This window comes from Trichechus manatus, unplaced genomic scaffold (genome assembly GCF_000243295.1).
Source record: "Trichechus manatus latirostris isolate Lorelei unplaced genomic scaffold, TriManLat1.0 scaffold00030, whole genome shotgun sequence".
Taxonomy (NCBI): Eukaryota; Metazoa; Chordata; class Mammalia; order Sirenia; family Trichechidae; genus Trichechus; species Trichechus manatus.
The window spans coordinates 16,630,133-16,647,247 of record NW_004443966.1 but is presented as its reverse complement, the minus strand read 5'-3'; the positions used below and the strand labels follow the sequence as shown (position 1 = coordinate 16,647,247).

The 17,115-nt window shown below is 36.2% G+C and overlaps 1 protein-coding gene across 2 annotated transcripts in view; it reads right to left on the bottom strand.

Annotated features, from left to right (window-relative positions):
• LRRC49 (leucine rich repeat containing 49) overlaps positions 1 to 17,115 on the bottom strand; it is a 200,047-nt gene that overhangs the window by 51,135 nt on the left and 131,797 nt on the right. For both annotated transcript variants that reach the window (XM_023729769.1, XM_023729768.1), the window contains exons 11-12: positions 16,301 to 16,384; positions 11,363 to 11,529 (exon numbers count right to left, since the gene is read on the bottom strand). In XM_023729769.1, coding sequence (XP_023585537.1) covers positions 11,363 to 11,529; positions 16,301 to 16,384 — 251 coding nt within the window. The remainder of the gene's footprint in view (positions 1 to 11,362; positions 11,530 to 16,300; positions 16,385 to 17,115) is intronic.

The following is a 17,115-nucleotide window of genomic DNA, read 5'->3' as shown; positions in this document are numbered from 1 at the left end:
AAAAAAAAAAAAAAGACACATGTTTCAGGAAGAGAGACGAATGACCAAACCAACTCACAGTGACCCTATAAGACAAAGCAGGAATTCCCCATAGTGTTTCTTTACAGAAGCAGACTGCCACATCTTTTTCCCATGGAGCAACTGGTAGGTTTGGTTAGCAGTTGAGCACTTAACCACTGTGCCAACCTATTATAGCAAGAAATGTATCTTAATTTTACAAATCAAGAAATCGCATGATATACATTTAGAAGTTTGGTAGAAAAGGAGTCAGCAAAGTACACTTAAAAACAAAACAAAAAAGAGTAGACATGAAAGTGAAATGGAAACCAGCTGGTTGTGGTATCAAGGAAGTCAAAGAAAAGAGCCTTTCAACAATGAGGAGTGTCACCCATATCAAACAGTGCTGGAAGGTCAAGAAAATAAGGACTTGAAGTTCAAAAAGCCAATCTGGGGCCTCAGGTTAAGAGCCCCCGGTTTAGACAAATACAAGGTATAATACGTTCTTTTAGAAATATTTTACAGAAGATTTTACAGAAATCAAATAGCCACAAACTGAAGTAAAGATAATAACCACACCCGATAGAGGTTATAAATAACTGATTTTACATTATAGTCTCTACTATTACATTATAGTCTCTACCACTACTCACTGTCTATCCCTAAAGTTTTATGTTTTCTGACTTCATACAGAAATGTCTTCTGTGGCTTCTCGATGTAACAGGTTTGAGATCATTTAAAATGGTCAGAAGAAGGTAATGATGTCTCCATGGCGCTTTGAACTTAAATCAGTAGAAAGTAAATCTTTTGCCAGAAAATGTTCCTTTTCCTAGTGAATTATTACTGCTCTCTACATTCTCTCCATTGAGTCCATGCACCTCTTTTCTCATTTATCCAAAACTCTCTCTCTTTGCAACTTGTTTGAAAGCCTCTGACTTCATGGAACTCCTGATAAAAACTCTGAAATGCTTGGAGGTAACTATATAAAAACAACAACAACAACAAAAAAAAAAACCAAACCCATTGCCGTTGAGTCAATTCCAACTCATAGTGACCCTACAAGACAAAGTAGAACTGCCCCATAGGGTTTCCAAGGAGCGGCTGGTGGATTTGAACTGCCGACCTTTTGGTTAGCAGCCAAGCTCTTAACCACTGTGCCACCAGGGCTCCTGGCAATAACTATAAGGCACAATAATTTTCATTAGCAGATACTTCCTCTTTCTCTTGGAACTGACTGCTTAATTTTTGAGACCATAAAAGTGAAGGTTATAATTTTAGATTATTTTAGAAGGTCACAGAATTTTTTGGCCACAAGATTCTTTAAAAGTTCAAAATGTCAAGAAAGTTACATTAATAGTCTGGAATCCACCTATCAGAGAGAGTTTTGCCAGGTAAAAGAGCCACTTAATAAAGACACTCCTGCACTCACTATAGCTGCCAATTCTGGTAAAACCCGAACAGTGAACAGTCCTGGAACAAGAGCATAGGATGCACGGCAGAGATCAGGAGGAGACAGGCTGGTTATTTGGGCCCTGGTCCCACACCTCAACCCACTATTATCTATGGTAACTTCAATGCCTACAATTATGGCTTCAACTAATGTCTCCTCCGATCAACTTTACTTCTACTCTTCAACACCCACCCTCATGACTGCACAATGGCCTCCATACTGTTCTAATGTTGTCATTACTTATATATGTTCTCCCTTTAAAATCTTCAACTTCAAAAGCTCACTATGACCACAACTTCCCATTATTCCAGCTCACTACTAACTCTCTTACTTCATATACTACTCATCTTCAACTTCATTTAGACTTCTAGTCCCAGAAACACTATATTTTTTCCCAATCTGCTGGCAACTTTTTTTTTGTTAACATTTTATTGTGCTTTAGGTGAAGATTTATATAGCCAATTAATTTTCCATTCAATGATTCTTACACAAATCGTTCCATGATCTTGGTTGCAATCCCCGCAATGTGTCAGCACTCTCCCCATTTCCTCCCTGGGTTCCCTGTTTCCTTTAGTCAGGTTTCCTTGTCCCTCCCTGTCGTCTCATCTTTGGTTTTGGGCAAATGTTGCCCTTTTGGTCTCATACAAGTCAACTGTTCTAAGGAGCACATTCTTCACGGATGTTACTGTTGATTTTATAGCCCAGTCTATTATTTGACTGAAAGGTGGCCTCTGGGAGTGTCTATAATCTCAAGATAGAAGGTTGTCTTAAGGCAATAGTCTTGGGGGTTCCTCCAGTCTCTTTCAGACCAGTAAGTCTTTTTTTTTATTAATTTGAATTTTGTTCTACATTTTTTACCCATTCTACCTGAGACCTTCTATTATGACCCCAGTCAGAGTGGTCAGTAATGGTAGCCGGGCACCATCTACTTCTTCTGGTCTCAGGCAGAGAAGGCTGTGTTTCATGTGGGCCATTAGTCCTTTGGGTTAATTGCTTCATTGGGTCTTCAGTTTTCTTCATTCTTCTTTGTTCCTGGCAGGAAGAGACCAATAGTTGCTTCTTAGATGGCTGCTCGCAAGCTTTTTAAGTCCCCAGACACTATTCACCAGGCTAGGAAATAGAACATTATCTTTATGAATGGTGTTTCACCAATTGACCTAGATGTCCCCCAAGACTATGGTCCTTAGCTTTCATGTCCAGTAGTTCAGTCCTGATGTCTAAGTAGTTTCTATAACTGTGCCCCCATATGCTCTGTTATTTATATATATGTTTGTGTATATATATGAGTATACATGCAGCATTTACAAATATGTATGTAGAAATACCCACAACCATACCTATATATGTAAATGAGTATACTCCTGTACGACCACCCTCACCTATTTAGCATACACATTAGCCCATGTATCTACTCCCAAATTACTGATTGTTATGTTGTTACAGGATTGTGTATGTTATAGCATTTACCATAGTTACCCTTTATTGTTGCGTACCTCTCAGTGTCTTGCTTTGCCTTGGTCATGTTGTGCTGATTTCCCCTACATTGTGTATTGCCTTACCCTTCACCAGAATTAACACTTGTCTACCATCTAGTTAGTGATTCTACCTCCATCCCCCTCCCCTACCTGGTAACCATCAAAGAATGTTTCTTTCTGTGTGTAAACCTATTCTTGACTTTTTATAATAGTGGTCTCATACAATTTTTGTCTTTTTGTGATTGACTTATTTCACTCAGCATAATGCCGTCCAGATTCATCCATGTTGTGAGACGTTTCTCAGATTCATCATTATTCTTTATCATTGTGTAGTATTCCAGTGTGTGTGTATACCACATTTTGTTTATCCATTGATCGGTTGATGGGCATTTAGGTTGTTTCCATCAGTTTGCTATCGTGAAAACTGCTGCAAAGAACATGGGTGTGCATGTGTCTATTTGTGCTCTTATTTCTCTTGGATCTATACCTAGGAGTGGGATTGCTGGATCATATGGTAATTTCATTTCTAGCTCTTTAGGGAAGCACCATACCGTTTTCCATACTGGTTGTATTTACATTCCCAGTAGCAGCGTATAAGAGTTCCAATATCCCCAAAACCTCGCCAGCATTTGTTGTTTCCAGTATTAGTAATCAGTGTCATTATTGCCAGGGTGAGGTGGTATCTCAGTGTAGTTTTGATTTGCATCTCTCTAATGGCTAATGATCATGAGCCATCTCTTCACGTGTTTGTTAGCCACGTGAGTGTCTTCTTGAAGTGTCTGTTCATGTCCTGTGCCAATTTTTTGTCTTTTTGTTGTTGAGATGTTGAAGTTTGCTATAAATTTTAGAGATTAGCCCCTTGTCAGATACGTTACAGCCAAAATTTTTTTCCCAGTCTGTAGGTTCTCTTCTGGAAAAGTCTTTTGATGAGTGCTAAGTGTTTAATTTTTAGAAGGTCCTGTTTCTCTAGTTCATCAGCTGGTGTTTGTGCATTTTAGTTATGTTTGTTATACTATTTATGCCATATGTTAGGGCCCCTAGTGTTGTTCCTAGGGGACATAACTGCATAAAAATGATTGTGAGGATGCCACAGGACCAGGCAGTGTTTCATTCTGTTGTACAAAGGGTCACTATGAGTTGGAACTGACTCGACGGCACCTAACAACAAGTGTTGTCCCTATTTTTTCTTCCATGGTCTTTATAGTTTTAAATTTTACATGTAGGTCTTTGATCCATTTTGAGTTAGTTTTTGTGTATGGTGTGAGGTACGGATGTTGTTTTATTTTCCTACAGATGGATATCTAGTTTTGCCAGCATCATTAGATAAAGAGACTTCTCTTTCCCCATTTAATAGACTTCGACCCTTTGTCGAAGATCATCTGTCCATAGTACATGGATTTACTTCTGGGTTCTCAATTCTGTTCCACTGGTCTACGTGTCTGTTGTTGTACCAGTACCATGCTCGGTTAACTACCGTGGCTGTATTGTAGGTTCTGAGACCAGGGAGTGTGAGGCCTCTATTTTGTTCTTCTTCTTTAATAATGTTTTGCTTATCCAGGGCCTCTTTTCTTTCCATTTAAAGTTGGTGATTAGTTTTTCCATCTCATTAAAGAATGTTGTTGGAATCTGGATCAAAATTGCATTGTATTGTAGATCGAATCAGGTAGTATTGACATTTTCACAATGTTAAGTCTTCCTATCCATAAGCATGGTATATATTTCCATTTATGTAGGTCTCTTTTGGTTTCTTATAGTAGGTGTTTTATACTCTTCTTTGTATAAGTCTTTTATGTTCCTAGTTAGATTTATTCCTTAGTATTTTATCTTTTTGATGGGTAATGTAAATGGTATTGTTTTCCTGATTTCCTTTTCAGAGTTCTCATTGTTACTGTACAGGAATCCAACTTATTTTTGAAGGTTGATCTTGTACCCTGCCACTTTACTGAATTCTTCTATTAGTTCCAGTAGCTTTCTCGTGGGGGTCTCTATGATTTTCTATGTGTATGATCATGTCATCTGCAAATAGGGGTATTTTTACCTCTTCCTCAACAATTTTTATGCCCTTTATTTCCCTTTCTTGCATTATTACTCTAGCTAGGACTTCCAGTACAATATTGAATAGAAGTGGTGATAAAGGGAATCCTTGTCTGGTTCTTGTTCCCAAGGGGAATGCTTTCAGTCTCTCTCCATTGAGAAAAATGCTGGCTGTTGGTTTTGTATATGTGATCTTAATTATGTCAAGGAATTTCCCTTCTATTCCTATTTTGCTGAGAGTTTCTATCAGGAATGGGTGTTGGAATTTATCAAATGCTTTTTTGGCATCAATTGAGATGATCATATGATTTTTGTCCTTTGTTCTATGTGGTGGATTACGTTGACTGATTTTCTAATGTTGAACCATCCTTGCATACCTGGTAAGAATCCCACTTGGTTGTGGTGTATTATTGTTCTGATATGCTGTTGAATTCTATTGGCTAGTATTTTGTTGAGAATTTTTGTGCCTCTATTCATGAGGGATATCGGTCTGTAATTTTCTTTTTTCATGGTGTCTTTGCCTGGCTTTGGTATCAGGGTTATGCTGGCTTCACAGAATGAGTTTAGGAGTATTCCTTCCTTTTCTATGTTCTGGAATAGTCTGAGCAGAATTGGTGTCAACTCTTTTCTGAATGTTTGGTAGAATTCTCCAGTGAAGCTGTCTGGGCCAGAGCTTGTTTTTTTTGGATAAGTTTTTTTAATGACTTCTTCAACTTCTTCTTTTATTATGGGTCTGTTCAGTTTTTCTACCTCAGTTTTTGTTAATTTGGGTAGGTAGTGTGTTTCTAGAACTTTGTCCATTTATTCTAGGTTTTCCAGTTTGTAGGAGTATAATTCTTCATAATATTCTGTTATGATCCTTTTTATTTCAATTGGTTCTGTTGTAATGTCACCCATCTCCTTTCTTATTTGGGTTATTTGCATCTTCTGCTTCTTTTCTTTTGTCAGTCTGGCCAGTGGTTTGTCAATTTTATTGATCTTTTCAAAGAACCAATTTCTAGTCTTGTTGATTCTTTTGGCTGTTTTTCTGTTTTCTAATTTGTTTATTTCTGCTCTAATCTTTATTATTTCCTTTCTTCTGGTGACTGTGGGCTTCTTTTGTTGCTCTTTTTCTTGCTGTTCAAGTTGCAGGGTTAAGGTGTTGATTTTAGTCCTTCTTCTTTCTTGATGTGTGTGTTTAATATTATAAATTGATCTGAGTACTGCTTTTGCTGTGTCCCAAAGGTTTTGCTATGTTGTGTTTTCATTCTTGTTTGATTCTAGCAATTTTTTTATTTCATTTTTAATTTCATCTATTAGCCAGTGGTTTTTGAGTAAGGTGTTACTCAGTTTCCATGTATTTGATTTTTTTTTTCCCTTGTTTTTCTTGCTATTGATTTCTAATTTTATAATGTTGTGGTCAAATAAAACACTTTGTACTATTTTGATATTTTTTAATTTATTGAGGCTTGTGTTGTGGCCTAAAATATAGTCTATTCTGGAGAATAAACTATGTGCATTTGTGAAGAATATGTATTGTGCTATGGTTGTGTGGAGTGGTCTGTATATGTCCATGACATCAAGCTGGTTGACTGTGATAATTAATATTCTGTATCTCTGTTGATTTTCTTTCTAGTTGTTCTGTCCTTCATTGAAAGTGGTGTGTTAGTCTCCTGCTATTACTATAGAACTGTCTATTTCTCTTTTCAATGCTGTTAGAGTTTGTTTTATGTATTTTGGAGCCCTGTCATTGGGTGCATAAATATTTAATATGATGATGTCCTGTAAAAACAGCTTGGGGGCAGTGTCTGACCTCTTCTAAATTTACAAGGGGGAAGGAGAATCAAGATCAATAGCACAAGGTTGATTCCTATCAGGTGGAGGTCAGACATGCCTCCTCTCTCCGCCATCTTTACCAATTCTGACACCAACCATCCCTCCCATGGCACACTCTAGTTTTCTACCAGGTTCAATAATTCATTGCAATGGCCACAAAAAACTCACAGACAATACTCACAATTATGGGGTTTATTAGGGAAGTAACAGGTTACAATTTAGGCTCAGAAACACTCAGAATACAGTTCTTCCATCAGGACACCTTCTTTTCAGCTGTGCTTGCAGTCACACCTGTCTCTGTCCCTAGGCCTCTGCCCCGCTCAGGCAAGTGTTACAAAGCTCTTTTAACCCCTGCCAATAGGTGCCCAGAGGCATCCCACTCTGCCAGTAAGTTTTGGCCCAAAGGCACTCAGCTTTCTTGCTCCACGGGCCAGGAAGCCCATTGCTTGGTCTCCTGGTGGTCTCTCCTACCACGGTTTCTCTGCCACCACTTCTCGCTGTCTTCAGGGTTACAGGTTGTTCTCTGTCTCCTGGGTCCAGAAGCTTCTCAGAGCAAGGATCCTGGGTCCAAAGGACACACTCTCCACTCCTGGCTGTTCTTCCTTGGTGTTGGGGGGATCCTTTCTCTGCTCCGGAATTGGCTTTCTTTTAAGGCAAAACTGACCAATCCCCTTGGTGGGCCACAATTGCCTTATTTGCACAATCCCACCCAAGTAATTGCGTACGAGTTACAAGACCATGGCTAGAAAGACCACAAAAAAGTGATCCATTGTACCACATGTCTTCTTGGTGAACTGAGCCTTTAATCATTATATAATGCCTTTCCTTGTCTTTTATGGTGGATTTTGCCTTAAAGTCTATTTATCAGAGATTTTTTTTGGCTTGGTATATTTTTTTCCATCCACTAATTTTTAGCTTATTTATACCTTTGTGTCTAAGATGTGTCTCCTGTCAACAACATATTGATGGGTTATGTTTTTTTTATCCATTCTGTTATTCTCTGCCTCTTGACTGGCACATTTAACCCATTTACATTTAGTTTGATTAACTATTGGTATGAATGAACTGCTGTCATTTTATGCTTTTTTTGTGGTGCTGATGCTGTCTTTGTTCTAGTTGCTTTTCTGTTCTGGGTTCTTTTTCTTTATGAAGTTTCTTTTCATTTTCTTCATTGCTGTTGACTTTGTGTTTATTGAGTCTTTATAGTTTCCTTCTTTTTTCTTTTGGTGAGTAGGTTTATTAATTTTTCTTTGTGGTTACCCTGAAATTTACCTTTATCTTCCTAGGTTTAAAACAGTCTGTTGTATCTTGATATTGCCTTGACTTCCTCTCCATATGGAAGTTCTGTAACTACATCAATTTATTCTTTTATTTTGAAGTTGTCATCATTTACAGATTGATATCTCTGGTTTACTTTATTCAGTCTTGTAGCTTTATTTTATTTTTGATCCTTTCAATTGATGTTCAGGATTCCAGGGCTGTCATTCATATCTGTTTCACTTTGTTTCTTGGGTCTTTGCTGGAGAGGGACGGCGTGGTGCATCTAACTAGTCTGCCATCTTGGAACTGCCTCCAACTTTGTTTTTTAATTCCTTAGAAAGCTAGCCTGAATTGTACATGTATAAACTGTTGACAGGGTGGATGTTTTGTTGTGTATACCTTCACCAAAAAAAATAAATAAGTACATAAAATAAAACCAGAAAGACAAGAAATAAAAAAAGAAATCTAGCCTTAATCATATGACTCATCATTTCAATCTTTTTTTTTTTTTTTGGTGTTGTTGTTGTTGGTACATTTGAATTTTTAATTCCTTATCTTTGATCCTTTCTCTCTCCTTATTCTTTACCAGATACTTAACTTCTCTACTGTTATAGCTAGCTACTCTGGGCTTTGGAATAAATTCATTCAACAATTCAGACTACAGTTATCTCTAACTTTATTTAGTTTCTCAGAATCTCCCTTCAAACTTTCAACATTTCCCCAGTTAGCTTCCTCCTGGATACCAACAAGACCTGAAAAAGTGTAAAGACGTACAATGTTTCTTAAAGTGACAATTTAGTATCATAACAATGTCAACCCTTCTGTAATTAATGTATAAATGTAATGCAATTTGAATAAATTCTTAACATTTCTTCTTCTATTCAGATTAAATGATTTTTAAGTTCACAAGGAGGAAAAGGTGTGCAAGAATTAAAACTCTGAAAAGACAGTGAAAGTAGATTTGCCCACTAGATATTAAAGCCTACTACAAAACTACTATAATGAAAATAATCTGGTATCGGCATTAAAACAGACAAGTAGATGGGAATAGACAAGTGGAATGGAATACACAGTCCAGAAATATATCCAAGAATTTATGAGAATTTAATAAGGTAAAGATGGCATTTTTCGTTAAAAAAGGGAATAGTTTAATCAAGAAAAGTTATTAGCAAAATGACTAGTCAATTGAAATAAAAACAAGGTAGACTTTTATCTACTACTACATATAAAGATAAATTTAAGATTATACTAAAGGACTAACTTTTAAAAGCTTATTAAAATTTTAGAAGCCAATTTGACAGATTTCAATAAACTCTGAACTAAGAAAACTTCTTAAGGAAGACAGAAACAAACATTTTTTTAAAAAGAAAAATTAGAAATAGTACTGACTTGTATATTATTTCATAAATCTAAAGCCCAGTGCTTAAGGGTTACAGTTTCAACCATGTAAAATTATACTCCAACATTTAAAGAATATTAAAAATAGCTCTAGGACTATATTATTGCTGTTGTTCTTAGCTGCTGTCGAGTCAGCTCCTGACTCGTGGCAACTCCCTGCACAAAAGAATCTGACTGTTGTGATCCATAGGGTTTTCACTAGCTGATTTTTCAGAAGTAAACCACCAGGCCTTTCTTCTTACTCTGTCTTAGTCTGGAAGCTCCACTGGAACCTGTTCAGCATCATAGCAACACACAGGCTTCCAATTACAGATAGGTGGTGGCTGCACTTGAGGTACATTGGTTGGGAATCAAACCAGGATCCCCCACATGGAAGGTGAGAATTCTACCACTGAACCACCACTGCCTCTACTAGAGCTATATAAGAATGGCATATTAGTTATATAAACTATCATTTAATTAGAATTTCTACTCTTGTAGCCTTATTTTTCTATCTGAAAGAGGTGAAAAGCTCTACACAGATTCCCAAGTGAGCTGAAGAAAATACATTGATCTGTATAAATTAATCCTATAGCTAAAATTTAAAAGGTCTGTTTGTCTAAATGTATGTCAGACTCTTTAACTCCAGAAAATTTCCAGAGCCTTATTCCACTGCCTCTCAAATTACTTCCTTTATTATATTCTTTGTATATAAAAGGCTTAAAAAATTCTGGTTAGAAACTTGAAATAAAAGGTACATTATATTTAATATAATGCTTCACCAGATGAAACAAAGTTGAAATGTATTCTATCTTTGATTTTTAGGATATATAAATACATATATACATACATATATAGTACATTTTATAATTATACCCTATAAAAATATACATGCTTTATGCTCCTCTTATTTACTTGATTCCCATATGCTTTCTTGAGAGGAAGAGAAATGCATGGAGTATAGATATAGATAATATACACAGATTTGCTCATAAACTCGGGGATATATATTATTTGTCATGTGTCATAGAAGAAAACAGGTTGTGAGACACTGGAATAGACACGTAAGTAGAACACATCAACACATTTGGGGTAATCATTCAGAATTTTTTACCGGATTGCTTAATACCCCTAGTTAAGGAGTAAGGTTCTGTACTGGTTGCTGAGGACGCAACAGAGGTCAAGACAATCAGGGTATCTTTCCTCATGAAGCTTACACTTTAGTGGGAAGACAGATGTGAAACAACCAATTAACAACTAGTTATTTAATTATGATTGTGGTAAGTGCTAAGAGGGGAAGTGCAGGGTACTAAAAGATAAAAGGGACATCTGATCTACTCTAGCCTCTGGATTAGGGAAGGTTTTCAAGAGGATGTGTGGGAGTGAGTTGGAGTTAGCTAGGATAGGGTGAGGGAAGTTGGGTGTGGAAGAGGTGTCATGGAAGAAGAAAATTGTTTCTAGAAGATAGGTTTGAGGTAGGAAGTAACTGAACTGAAGAAGGTCAACAAAGCTGCAGAGCCAGAATAAGGTAGCTGCTGGTGCGTGGGATAAGACAGGTGAGGTGGGCAGAAGCTTCATAGACCAGATTAAATAATCTTGATTTTTTCCTCTGAAAAATAGGAAACCACTGAAGAGTTTTTTTTTTTACTTTTTTTTTTTTTTATTGTACTTCAGGTGAAGGTTTACAGAACAAATAGTTTCTCATGAAACAGTAGTACACATATTGAAGAGTTTTTTAAGTAGGAGAATATCATGGTCAGATTTATATTTTTAGTTTGTCCATTTTAACCTCTTAATCTAAACTTCTAATTTTGGTAAGTTTTCTATAAATCTGATTTAATTTTTTAGAAGAAAACTACTATTTTAAAATAATTTTATGTGAAATGATTTCCCATCCCCACTCCAATCCGGGTCTCTAATGACACTAGTATCTTGAAAGAATACGACTGCATACCCTGTTTCCTCCGGAAATGCAGAGATGGTGCTCCCATCGATCGGACAGGGGTCCTGAGAAGGGGAGTCAGAATCTTTTCTATCTTGATTTGTAGGAATATTGGCTCCTCGATTTTGTTGCAAGTCCCACTTTCGAGCTACGTTGTTAATCGTTAACCGTTTCTTCTCCTATGAAAAAGTTAATTGTGACAAGAATTACATAATGCGATTTTTGTAGCAGAACAGAATATCCAAGGAGCAGATTATTTGTACCTTCTTATCATTCTTTTAAAAGAAGCTACCAAATATGCATTCTAAAACAAAATACAGGTGGGCTTTCCCCTGTGTATTCAAATACCTCAACAGTGGTCTACCATCCTAAAAAAAAAGATATACAAACAATAATTACTCTTTAGGAACTTAATTTAATTAAAAAAATAATCCTTTGGAAATATGAAAATTCACCATCTGAGATTTTTATTTGACATACACTTAAATACTTCAGTGTTATCTGAAATTTTAATTTGGCAGAAAGTCATCTACCTCTGTATTTAAACATAGCAAGAAAAACCTAATAATAATTTAATTTTCCTACATAATAATAGGCCTAATATGGTGGAATAGTCTTCATGTGTGTTTGGGGTGGGGAGTGATGGATCAATATGGCAAACAGAAATTGTAATGTCTGAAAATTAATAATTATATCTAGACTACTAAAATGTGTTCGGTTGAAGTGTTTCCAGAGAACTAGCATCATTCTAGATGAACAGAAGTTAATTCATTATGTGCAATGGATGCCCTAAAGCTACTGTTGTCAAACTTCAGATTGCCTCAAACGACCCAGAGGGCTTGTTAAAACACAGGTTGCTGGACTCCACCCCCATTCTGATTCAGTGTGTCTGAGGTGGGGCTTGATAATTTACATTTCTGACAAGCTCCCAAGTGTTGCTGATGCTGCTAGTCCAAGCGCTTCACTTTGAGAGCCACTGACTTAGAGCATTAGGGCTCAATTTTCTCACAGAAACCATGTTAAGAAAAGCAGATCTAGACTAGTGAAAGAAACTGTGCTAGGGTGAAACGCTTCTACTCAATTTGTATGAATTCATGGGAGAAAATAATCCCTACTCTGGGGAAGTAGCCAAAATCAAAACTTAACAGTTTAAAATGGCATGTCAATTAGATGCAATGACATCTATTACCTCCTTACCAAGAGCGCAATTCTCTAATGAAAAATCAGCTGGTTGTGTAATTGACCCCCTTCACCTGCTTGCTCCGGAGCCAGGGAAGACTCTTAGTGAAGAGTCTCTGCCCATTCCCTCAGGGCATGGTAACTATTTTTAGTTACATGCAGAATAATTATTTTTAGTTCCACCTGTTTGCCTATATTTGGTTATCTAAAATTTTAGCCTGTAGGCATGGCATCAGATAAGAATGAAAAATAACGTGGCCTGCTTAATTAAAACTAAAATTTTAAAAAGTTCTATTTTCTGTGTCTATAATATTTTTAGTATGTGTTCTTGTCTCTACTGCTTGGTATTTCAAATTTCTCTGTATAGTTAAGTGGGTTATACTTTATATGTATATACTTTTGAGACTTTTTGGCATTTTATTCCTTATCTAAAGCAAGATGGAATCTGCTACTCTACTGTAAAAATTGTTTTGTTTTGTTTCATTTCTTTCCAAATCTACAATAAAAGGGAAATTACCTTAAAGAATTCTATTTCAGTTATATGCAGTTGACTGGGACAACTCAATTCTTAATCTAAGCAATACCTTTATTTTTTACTCAGTACCAAGGCAACTTTGAAGGAGGCAGGGGCGATGAATTAATGGAGGAAAGCTATAATGATGGCTCCACGTATCTGGCTCTCTGGCAGATTGGAGGATGGCAGAAAGGAATATGCTTAATAAGGTAGATATAGAGGTGCTTAGAAAAAAAGGTACAAAATTTCTTTACACCACTGAGTATGTTAACAAATTTATAATAACAAGATATCCTTTGAAAATGCAAACACTTTCTTTAAATCTACCCTAAAGTTGAGCTTCCTTTATTTGAGCCACTAAAGTCAGATCAACACCAGGATTTGAGATAAGGGAAGAACAATTTTAAGATAGGAGTGTAGCCTGGGGTCAGGTGAAGATCACGGGCTAGCCAGGGGGGCCACATGAGAGCTAAAAGCATCTGTGGAGCAAGAAAAAAGCAGCAAAAGAAAGGCTAGAGATTCTGCAAGGCAGAAGAAGGGTTACATAAAGAAAATTTTACGCTCAAAGACCATGGATGCATTTGGTATATCAGTTTGAACATGTTTCTAATGGCTAAACCCATTGCTGTTGAGTTAATTCGATTCATAGCAACCCCAGAGGACAGAGTAGAACTGCCCCATAGGGTTTCCAAGGCTGTAATCTTTACAGAAGCATACTGCCACATCTTTCTCCCGTGGAGCTGCTGGTGGGTTTGAACTGCTGACCTTTTGGTTAGCAGCCGAGCACTTAACCACTGCGCCACCAGGGCTCCTTTTCTAGATGGCAATAAATTGCTAAATCTGTGTTAAAGTAACAACTGTTTGAGAAGATGAAAAAGTTTAGGTTTGCCGCTTGAGTCCATTCTTCATAGTCCTGGCAAGGCCACATCAATATAACTAATAATTATCATCTCCCATCATTTCCAAGGTCTCAAGGCATATAGGAAGATAGAAAAGAAACAAGGTAGAAAATATGTGTCTACGCACTCTTCCTGTCCTTCTATAAGAGCCCTCCCATTTTTTTAATGCTCAATATGTGGTATTTTATGAAACAATCCCCAGCAAATACTGAAGATCTATTTTAGCACGACTCTGACTCAGCTATGGCTAGAACCCAGGTTTCCTAATTCCCATGTTCTTTCCTCTTATTAAAAATGAAGCTAATCACTTTCTTAATTAAAGAGTCCTATGTAATCACTTCAGGAGAAGTACTAGCTATTTTTCAAAGTTTTCATTAAAACCTTCTAAACATTTTAAAACGTTAGCTAAAAATTTAATGTCACATTTCCAAAAATACTAGTGGTAACAAGCAGCTGAATTGGACATATGACAAAAAATTTTCAGCTGAAAGGTGGAGTCAAGAGTGACTTGGTGCCTACAACAGGTTCTACTTACACTGGCCGCCTCAGAATTAAATAATCAACAGAGTTTCTTGGTTCATTCTTCCTTCCACTCTCCAGGGCTCATACAAGAGTGTTCTGAGGTCTGGGAGCTCTATTCGATTACATCGATTACATTCTATTGTATTTATTTATGAATTTTTTTATGGATTGAATGGTTCATTCATTCATTCATACATCTGGCAGTAGCAGCTGCTTGACAGGAAATACTACTTTTCTAAATGCACCATTCAGAAAAGTTTGCCGATAGCACTATATGGCAATGGTAAACCTCGTTCCTATAAATTTTAAAAATCCTGTGTACAGTTACATTTCCTATAAACAAAGGGAACTTATGGGCAACCCCTAGGGGTAGTCTAGTGCGAGAAAGATTAAAATCCTGTTGGCTGAGTCAACAAAAAGGTAGAGATGTCAGGAGAAGGCTTGGGAGCCCTGGTGGTACAGTGGTTAACAGCTTGGCTGCTAATCAAAAGGTTGGCAGTTCAAATCCACCAACTTCTCCTTGGAGACCCTAAGGTGCAGTTCTACTCTGTCCTATAGAGTCATTTTTGAGTCGGAATGCAATGGGTTTTTGGTCAGGAGAGGGCTTGGGCATAGTTAATGAGGTAAAGGATAATAGAGGTTAGAGATTTAACAGCAGGTAAGGAAATCGTAGCATACTGAGTAACCGCTCTAAGCAGTCCTGAGCTGAGAGCTTGGGACCAAGGTTTTCTTTTCTTTTTTTAAAATTAATTTAGGTATAATTTTCATAGTAAAAGGCACATATTTTAAGTATACTGTTCAATCAGTTTTGAAAAAGGCATATACCTATGTATTCCATACCCGTTAAGAAATAAAGCATTTTCATCAACTCAGAAAGTTCCCTTGTTTCCTAAGTTTACTATATACAACTTCATATTCCTACTAGTCATTTTTTTACAATTCTGGACTCCATTTTAATACTAAAAAGAAAAGCATCTATATAAGATAAGAATGATTACTGGTAATCAATCAAGGCAGTATCTTTCCTTTTAGAACATAACACCAAAAAAAAAAACCAAACCCATGGCCATCAAGTCGATTCCAACTCATAGCAACCCTACAGGACAGAGTAGAACTGCCCCATAGGGTTTCCAAGGAGCAGCTGGTGAATTTGAACTGCTGACCTTTTGCTTAGCAGCCGAGCTCTTAACCACTGAGCCACCAGGGCTCCTAAAACATAATATGAAACAAAATATAAGCTATAAGCTTTAAGTGGTCTTTGTTATACTTTGCGATGTTAATATACAACATTTTTTTAAAAAAACTACTTTCCTTTAAGGAAAGTAGTATCTGATATACTAAATCATTTAAAGTCAGTTTAAAACAAATTTTAAATTCCTAAAATTCTTCAAAATCTTCACCATCTCTTCATCAGAAAAGCTAATAGAAGAAGTTTTTAAATTTAAAAAAGTTCTGCTAACATTCTAAAAAATCAATGGTATCAGAGCTCACAAAAATGCATCAGAAAAGCTGACAGTCGACTACATGACTTCCAAAATGAAGTACACACACCATGGAGATACACAAGACGCTGCACTCCTATGGAAATAAAAATTATAATTTCTATTAATATCTATTTTTGTCTCTTCATTTTAAAATTTCTAGCTTTTTCATGTGTTTTATAATGTATATTATATTTTATTTCAGAAATACAGGCTTATTTATGGATAGTAACATAGAAGTTTTAAGAATGCTTGTTCATTAAAAAAAAATTGTACTGATAGGAATGAAAGTAGCCAGTTTCAGAGTATATGAGCGTGTGTGTGCACATATGCATGTAGAAATCAGAGAAAATACCTTAAGCAAAGATTGTTTATGACTTTCCCGCTTCTTCTCTTCCTCTTTTTTGGCTACGACAGATGCCATACGCCTTTCTTCTTCCTAAAAAAATAAAAAAAAAAAAGATTTTAAGTATTATGAAGTGTTTAACCATTTTTTATACTGAATATCTTTGGTCCTGGAAGTCTGTTTTTCTTCTTGAGAGGCACAGTACTTGCCAAAAGAAAAAAGCCTCAAAGGAAAAGTTAGTGTGTTTCTCTTCCATTTTCCTAATCTTTCCTAATCCTAAAAAATAAAACAAAACAAACTGCATTCTTAACTCTCTGCTCCTGATTCTGGAGGTAAGATGAACCAAGCTAATACAAGAAGGAAAGAGAAGAGACGAGAAAAAAGGAAAAGGGGAGTAGGTTTGCATAATTTTTCTTTGTACACCACATGCCATAGTTGCACATGAAAAGATTTAAACTTTCTATTATGAAGACAGAACGGATAGTGATACTTCTAACAATTTTGATTTGCTTTATGGTTGCAAATCAGAGCTTTTTTGATTAAAAAAAAAAATAAGAGTGAAAGCCTTTTAAAACTCTCCATTGTATTAGTAAATTATTCCCCATTACCATCATTCCCATTACTTTGTTTTACAATTGCTTTGGCCAGTCACATTTCTTAAATTTTAAAAACTATGAAATAACATTATAGATAGTATAGAAAATTTTTAAAAACTCAGCCATAATCCCAACATGCTAACTCAAATCTTATGATTTCTGGGTATCATCCTAGAATATTCACTATAAGCAAATTTTAAAAAGTTGTAATGTGTATACACAATCTGG